This window comes from Nicotiana sylvestris, chromosome 12 (assembly GCF_000393655.2).
Source record: "Nicotiana sylvestris chromosome 12, ASM39365v2, whole genome shotgun sequence".
In the NCBI taxonomy this organism is placed as follows: Eukaryota; Viridiplantae; Streptophyta; class Magnoliopsida; order Solanales; family Solanaceae; genus Nicotiana; species Nicotiana sylvestris.
The window spans coordinates 74,976,340-74,984,293 of record NC_091068.1 but is presented as its reverse complement, the minus strand read 5'-3'; the positions used below and the strand labels follow the sequence as shown (position 1 = coordinate 74,984,293).

The window sequence follows — 7,954 nt, the reverse complement described above, 5'->3', positions numbered from 1 at the left end:
ATTTAATCTCTATTTGTTCAACTACGTTCTTGTTGTAGTTAATTGATAGGATCCTCAATTAAGTGTGCCTATTTAATTTGTATTACTCAGGATAGAGTGCATATTTAGGTAGTTGTTAAACAACACCACTCCCAAAGTATATGAGGAATCAATAACTGATGGTTTAAAGGTGGGATTAGGGATAACGAAACCTTGGGTGTGATCTAAGTGAGCTGTAGTAAAAGCCAGCTAGCGTAACTTGGGAGAGTGCGTCTAGTACATTGTCATAATTACTCGGGGGAGAGTTACGGTAGTAAGAGAGCTCATGATTGATAGAGACAATTAGGCAAATCTATACGAAATATATCAGGAAGGGATTCCATCAATAAGGGAAATCACAACCTTAGATCCTTCTCTTATTTGTTTACAACTCAGTTATAGTTAGCTCTTAGTTTACTTAATTTTTTCCATTATAGTTAGTAGAAATATCTCCAAGTGTTATTCAAAATATCTGGGAAGTTGATTATAGAGAATTCAATGAGTCTGACAAAAGTAGTTGGTAGGTTAATTCCTTGTGGGATTCGACTCTAGGCTAAATACCCGGATTATATTTGCAACGATCGCTTGTCCTTTTTATAAGGCATAGTTGGGTGTAATCAAATTTTGGCATCGTTGCCGAGGAATTAACGGTGTTATCAATTACAATTGAAATAAATACAAAAATTCTTAGTTTAGTCAATTTTGTTTATTTTCAATCTATACATTGAAATTTTAACGTTTGTTAACTTGGTTGTACAGGTTCATGCCTAGAAACTCATCGAGAACTGGTGAAGTGTTTGAAGCATTACCAGATCCCGAGAAAGTTTTCAAGGCCTTGAATCGGGCCATCCGGAAAAACAATCAACTGAACAACCTGAAACAGACATGGTAGATCAGGTAAACAACAGAAATAACAATGGGGATAACGTGGTAGACCTGGCTGCGCAGGTAGTGGAGCCTCTTGTGCCAGAGGCTCCTCTATATGACTGGGCGCAACCCACAGCAAAGAATTTGGCCACAGTAATATTAGTCCCGCAGATACAGGTTGAATTTGTTCAAATCACAAACAACATGCTGTATTTGTTGCAAAACAAGGGAATATTTTCGGGGTCATACATTGAAGATACTCAACAGCACTTGAAGAATTTCCTGTCAATCTGCAAAACTCAAAGGCAACCCAACGTAACTCAGGAAGCAATAAAGTTGTTGTTGTTGTTTCCATTCTCAGTGACAGGAGCTGCACAGACTTGGCTAAATTCACTCCCTATTAATTCTATCATGACTTCGGAGGAATTAGTCAAGCAATTTGTGAATACGTTTCATCCACCCAACATGACTGCTCAGCAAATTGATGAAATTTTGAGCTTTAGACAAAACCAATGGAAACATTGCAAGAAACATGGGAACGATTCAAAGGGATATTGGTTATATGTCTGCACCATGGTATTCCAGAGTAGATGTTGGGGCAGCGGTTTTACATGGATCGGACAGATAACGTGAAGGCTAATGTTGATGTTTCAGCTAATGGAGCATTCTTGAGCAAATCATGGAGAGAAAGCCAGATCCTGCTTAACATGATGGCACATAATTCGGGGTAGACAACCTACGAATGCACCTATCACTCTATTAGTTCACTCAGTGGCCTTAGATCCAGCCAACACTCTTGCTAAAAATATGGCCACCTTAATGATACAAATGAGCATACTCACCAAAAAGGTGGAAGAGTCAGGGCAGAAGCGGCAAGTGCACATTGTAGATACAACCAGTGGGGGCTTATGCACATCTTGCATTAGTCAACCAATTGGTAGCCAGTGGAATGCGGAAAGTGTTCATCCTCATTACCCTGAGGACATGAATTTTGTGTCTAGTTATGGGGGCCAGAGACAATGTGGTAGGAATTGGGGCCAATAGAATCAGCCATACAGGCCAGTCCAGCCACAACACAACAATATGGCTCCCTACCAAAGGCCACAGGGGTACAACAACCAAAATCAGTAGCAGGGTTATCATACTCCTCAGTAGCAACATGGTGGGAGACAAAAAAATGGGTTTGCCAGACTCGAGGCAATGATGCAGTAGGTTATTGCGTCAAATGCAAAAATGAGTAAAAGAGTAGATGCACATGAGTCAACCATAAAGAATATTGAAGTGCAAATGGGCCAGATCTTGATGTTTTTGAATAATCGTCCTCGTAGGACATTGCCTGCAGACACTCAGGTAAATCCAAAATATCAAGGCCCAAAGCAGTCGATAGCAGTGAGTCTATGTAATGGCAGAGACCTAGACTTGGAGCAAGAGAGGGCTCGAGAAAGAAGACAGGCTAAGACACTTGTACTAGTGCCCATTGAGCTAGATGATTTAGCAAAACTGACAGAGATGTCAGTACAGCCTTCCCAAGAAGAAACCAACACACAGATTGAGGCTGAGAAAGAATCCGAGACAGCCCAGGAACCGGTAGTTGAGGTGGTGTCTGATAAAGAGAAAACCCAAATCACTAGGAAGAAGAGACCTCCAGCACCATTCCCACAGAGGCTGGCCAAATACCAGAAAAAGGAACAATACAAAAAATTCTTGGAGATGTTGAAACAAATTCAGGTAAATATTCCATTGATTGATGATTTGAAGGAGATGCCTAGTTATGCAAAAATGATGAAGGACTTGATGTCCCAAAAATTCGACTTCCAAGACTTGGCCACAGTGACTCTAACTCATACCTGCAGTGTTGGGGTGACAAAACTAGTAGCTGAAAAATTGTCTGATCCAGGAAGTTTCACAATTCCCTGCACCATTGGTAACTTTCCCTTTGCCAAGGCACTCTGTGATTTGGGGGCTAGCATAAATATTATGCCCCTGGCGATCTATAAGAGGTTAGGGATTGGAAAATCTAGACCTACGTCTATGTTGTTGCAGCTGGCTGACAAAACTGTGAACAGAACCTCAAGTATTTTGGATGACGTGTTGATACAGGTAGGGAAATTTGTGTTTGCTGCAGATTTTGTGATTCTGGATTGTAGAGTGGATGAAGAAATTCCCATAATTTTGGTAAGGCCGTTCTTTGCCACAGGGCGAGCCCTCATTAATTGTGAAACTGGAGAGCTCGAGATGAGGTTGAACGATGAGGAGATAACATTCAACGTGCAGAAATCTATGAGGCGACCAAGTGAATTCGCCAATTGTTCTCTTATTGATGTCATGGATGTAATCGTAGAAGAGGATGATGAGATATTGACTATTGAGGATCCTCTTGCTGCATGTCTTATGAATTTAGATGAGGTGAATGGGGAAGAATTGGTAGAATGGGTGTTGGCTCTTAATGGTAGAGGCTTTTGGGAGAGATCACTTGAATTCGAGCCCCTGCACTTAGAAAAAAGAGAAACTCCTCCAGCCAAGCCATCCATAGAGAACCACCAAATCTGGAGTTGAAGCCACTGCCCGCCCATCTCAGGTATGCATTCCTAGGACCTAACTCCACATTACTTGTTATTATCTCATCTAGTTTGTTAGATGTGCAAGCACAACAGCTTTTGTAGGTACTCACGGAATACAAGACTGCTATTGGGTGGATCATGGCACACATTAAGGGAATCAGCCCGGCATATTGTATCCATAAAATTCTGCTAGAAGAGGGGCACAAACTTTCTAGGGAGCTCCAAAGAAGGCTGAACACCGACATGAAGGAAGTGGTGAAGAAGGAAATCATTAAGTGGTTAGATGCAGGAATCATTTTCCTATCTCTGACAGCAACTGGGTTAGCCCGATGCAATGTGTTCCTAAGAAGGGTGGTATGATGGTGGTAAAAAATGATAACAATGAGCTGATCTCTACAAGAACCATCACGGGCTAGAGAATTTGTATAGACTATAGGAAATTGAATCTGGCCACCCGGAAAGACCACTTCCCACTTCTATTCATTGATCAGATGCTTGACAGACTGGCAGGGAGGTCCCACTCCTATTTTCTGGATGGTTACTCAAGGTACAACCAAATCTCTATTGCACCAGAGGACAGAAAGAAGACCTCATTCATATGTCCATATGGGATTTATGCCTTCCGGAGGATGCCTTTTGGCCTACGCAAAGCACCCGCCACATTCCAAAGGTGCATGATGGACATATTCACCAACATGGTTTAAGACATAATGGAGGTGTTCATGGATGATTTCTCAGTGTTAGGAAACTCATTCGATGAGTGTCTTACAAACCTGACCTGAGTGTTGACAAGGTGTATGGAGTCTAACCTTGAACTTAATTGGGAAAAGTGTCATTTCATGGTACAAGAGGGTATAGTCTTGGGACACCTGGTATCAAGCAAGGGAATCAAGGTGGATCATGCTAAAGTTGATGTGATAGCAAAGCTGCCACCCTCCCCCCCCCACATCAGTCAAGGCAATCAAGAGCTTCCTCGGGCATGCCAGTTTCTACCGGAGATTCATGAGAGACTTCTCAAAAATTGCCAACCCTCTGTGTAAGTTGTTAGAAAAAGATCACCCTTTCGTGTTTTCTGATAATTGTAGGGTAGCATTCGAGGAGTTGAAAAAGAGGCTAGTCACAACACCCATCATTGTTGCCCCCCACTGGGAGCAACCATTCAAACTCATGTGTGACGCCAGCGACTATGCAGTGGGAGCAGTGCTAGGACAACTAAAAGACAAGATAATTAACCCAATTTACTACGCCAGTAGAACGTTGAGTGGAGCCTAGTTAAACTACACTATGACTGAAAAGGAGATGATGGCTATGGTGTTCGCTTTCAACAAGTTCAGATCATACCTGATTGGCTCTAAGGTAATTGTATATACTGATCATGTTGCTCTCAAATACTTGATTGAAAAGAAGGAGTCCAAACCATGCATGATTCGTTGGGTGATGCTACTGCAAGGGTTCAACCTGGAGATTTGTGACCGTAAGGGCATGGAAAACCAGGTCGCTGATCATCTATCGCGGCTTGAAGAAGTTGAAAACTCAGTTGAGGTAGAGGATATTTTGGAAATCTTTCCAGACGAGTAGCTACTCATCATAAGCCTTGAGGAAGTGTCATGCTATGCATACATTGCAAATTACCTGGCAAGCAGTATAGTTCCCTATGACCTGTCCTTTATGCAAAAGAAAAAGTTTTACCGTGACTGTCGCATGTATTATTAGGATGAACCTTATCTGTATAGAATTTGTGTTGACAATATGATCTGGAGGTGTGTCCTTGAGATAGAAAAATCTTCTATTTTGTAGGCATGTCAGGCATCGGCATATGGTGGACATTTTGGAGGAGTCAGGACGGCAGCAAAAGTTCTAGAAGCCGGGTTCTACTAGCCAACCGTGTTTAAGGATGCACATCAATGGGTGAAGGGTTGTGATGAATTTCAGCGAACCGAGAACATCTCCCGTGTCCATGAGATGCCCATGAACCCAATCCAAGAGGTTGAAGTGTTCGATGTGTGGGGGATAGACTTCATGGGCCCCTTCGTCAGCTCCTTTGGCAATAAGTACATACTTGTTGTTGTAGATTACATGTCCAAATGGGTGGAAGCTGCAGCACTCCCCACCAATGATGCAAGGGTAGTGGTGGGGTTTTTGAAGAAGAATATATTCCCCCATTTTGGGATCCCAAGAGCTATTATCAGTGATGGAGGCACTCATTTCTGCAATCGAGCCTTCGAAAAATTGCAAGCAAAGTACGATGTGCGCCACAAGGTGGCAACCCCATATCATCCTCAGACGACGATACCTCCTGAGTGGCCTATTGCTAGGAACTAGATATGTAGGTCATATTGCAGTTCCTCTGTTAGCTTTTTGTGGTTTGCCATCTTGGTTTCCAATAGCACTAGTATTGTCGGTTTGTGCATCTTCACCATTTCTAAGCAGTGTCTTTTGAACTCGGCATTGTTTGCCTCCCTAACATTCAATATGATAAAATTCATTAGGGGGTGAGGGTTTGTTGGGAGATTGCTCATCGATACCTTGTCCTTTTCTTAGGCTGACATCACATACTTCCCCCTAGTTAATTGTGACTGGGTTCTCATCACTGGAGTTAGCGTTAGGAGTTGCTTCAGTACACCCTGACTCTGATGGAAGGACAGACTTAGACCACATCTTGCAAGAGTTTTTAGGCATAGTAGGATTATCATCTCGCTATGATCCACACTGAACTCCACTGCTCGTACTGTCTTTAGCCATAATGAGTCTATTCTCGTTAGGCTGTAAGATATATGTGGCTCCTTCTCTATGGGTATTTCGTGGCTCTTCAGAATCTCTAGGGCTTTGGATATCTCATTCGAGATAATCTCTAGCAGTGGTGAGTGTTGTTTATCTTGCATTGAAGATGAAGGGTCTTGTTATGCCCATTATTGTAGGACATTGAACTATGGAGTTGCAAATAGGTCTGGAGCTGCAGGATCTGGGAAGAAAGGGATGGTTTTGAAGATATGCTGCATCATGTTGTGGACTGACGGTGGATCATTGGTTGGCCGCAGAGGGTTGAGGTTGCTCTGTAGAACCATCTACTGCCATAGTTGAGCTCCAAACATCACCAAACCCTTGTTTAGCGCTTCCACAGTGACTCTTGCCAGATGGGCCGGATTTTGGATAATGAGGGAAATTGGCTAGTTTTCCAACTAAAAATTGTAGTATAGTGCCTGGCCATGGAAAGCAATCTCCAGCCTGGACGCTGACGTGTGGTCCTGCGGTGGTGGGGTGGAGGTCAGAATTATTGGAGGTTTGGGGGGCGATTCCATTTTTGGATTTTTTTTTTTTGCTTAACCTTTTTTGGGATACTATTAAATGGGGTTATTAGGGTAATCAAGGGGCATGGCTGGTGATGGGATTGGATCAACGCCCATGGTAGTTGCTTCGTAACCTGTGTCTAATACACTGGTTTTAGGACTAAAGGAAGATCCGGTTGAGTAGATGGTTATTGTTAAATCAGTTACAATTTTTTGATTTCCAAGGGTTGGCTTTTGAGTTTCCATGGAAGGATTTTATACAATGTGTGTTGGTAGGGGAAATGTAGAATAGTAGGGTTCATCATTTGGGTCTACTAGGGTGTCCTTGGGTTTAGGGTTGGTGTGGAGCTCCGCCTGAATTACTGTGAGACTCCCCTCTAGGCCCTTTGGGCTTGTTGACTTTGTACTTCCGGGGGGCTGGGTATTTTGCCTTTGGGGTGTAGGCCCCTTTTTCATTATTGAGTGTTGGGTCTCTCCCCTCTCGCTCGGTCTGCTTTTCTTTTTGTACTTGTATTGGGCCGGACCCTTATGGGCTGGTTCTTGGTGGGTTGCTTCTTCATGGGGGGTGAGATGTCTTTTGTGCACTTGGCTGGTTTGTGTCCTGCACAGAATTAGTCTTAGAATTATAATGGAAGGTTTAGGTTTCGAGGAACTTACCAGAGATGGCATCAAACATTCGAACTTGGATGTCGTTCGATTGGGCAAAAATTTTGCCTTTCCTATTCAGGTTCATTGATTGGAATTGCTATGTGGGATGTCCTTGCTTGCATCTCCTGGGGAAGGATACAGTTTTCCATTCCTCTTCTTCGTCACTATTTGCTTTAGTATTGGAGCATCATGGGTTGTCTTGTGCCAGTGGTGAGTTGGATTGTTGCCTATGTGAACACCCTCTCAGGGTGTCACCTAGTCTACCACATCCTGTAAATAGGACGTTCTAACCATCATAGACAATCTATTGCTTATGATCACCAATAGTTACAGATGTTGCGACTTGTAATTCCAGTGGAACTTGGATGCAGATTCTCGCATATCTCCCCCTTAGCATTGCTGAGGTGCACGTATCAGTCTTAAGAAGTTTCCCAAGCTTCTTGCCAACTTTTTCTAGAACTTCTTTGTCATAGAATTCAATGAACAGCTGGGGAAGTCGTACCCATACCCCAGTGAAGGATAGGATGGCTTCTTATGGGACAAATTTTGGTTCCCACCATATGACAGAGAGGA

The 7,954-nt window shown here is 43.0% G+C and overlaps 1 protein-coding gene across 1 annotated transcript; it reads left to right on the top strand.

Annotated features, from left to right (window-relative positions):
* Positions 1-2,118: 2,118 nt before the first annotated feature.
* Positions 2,119-3,441, top strand: LOC138883224 (uncharacterized). Its single transcript, XM_070163894.1, has one exon. The coding sequence runs from the start codon at positions 2,119-2,121 to the stop codon at positions 3,439-3,441; it is 1,323 nt and encodes a 440-aa protein (XP_070019995.1).
* Positions 3,442-7,954: the final 4,513 nt, after the last annotated feature.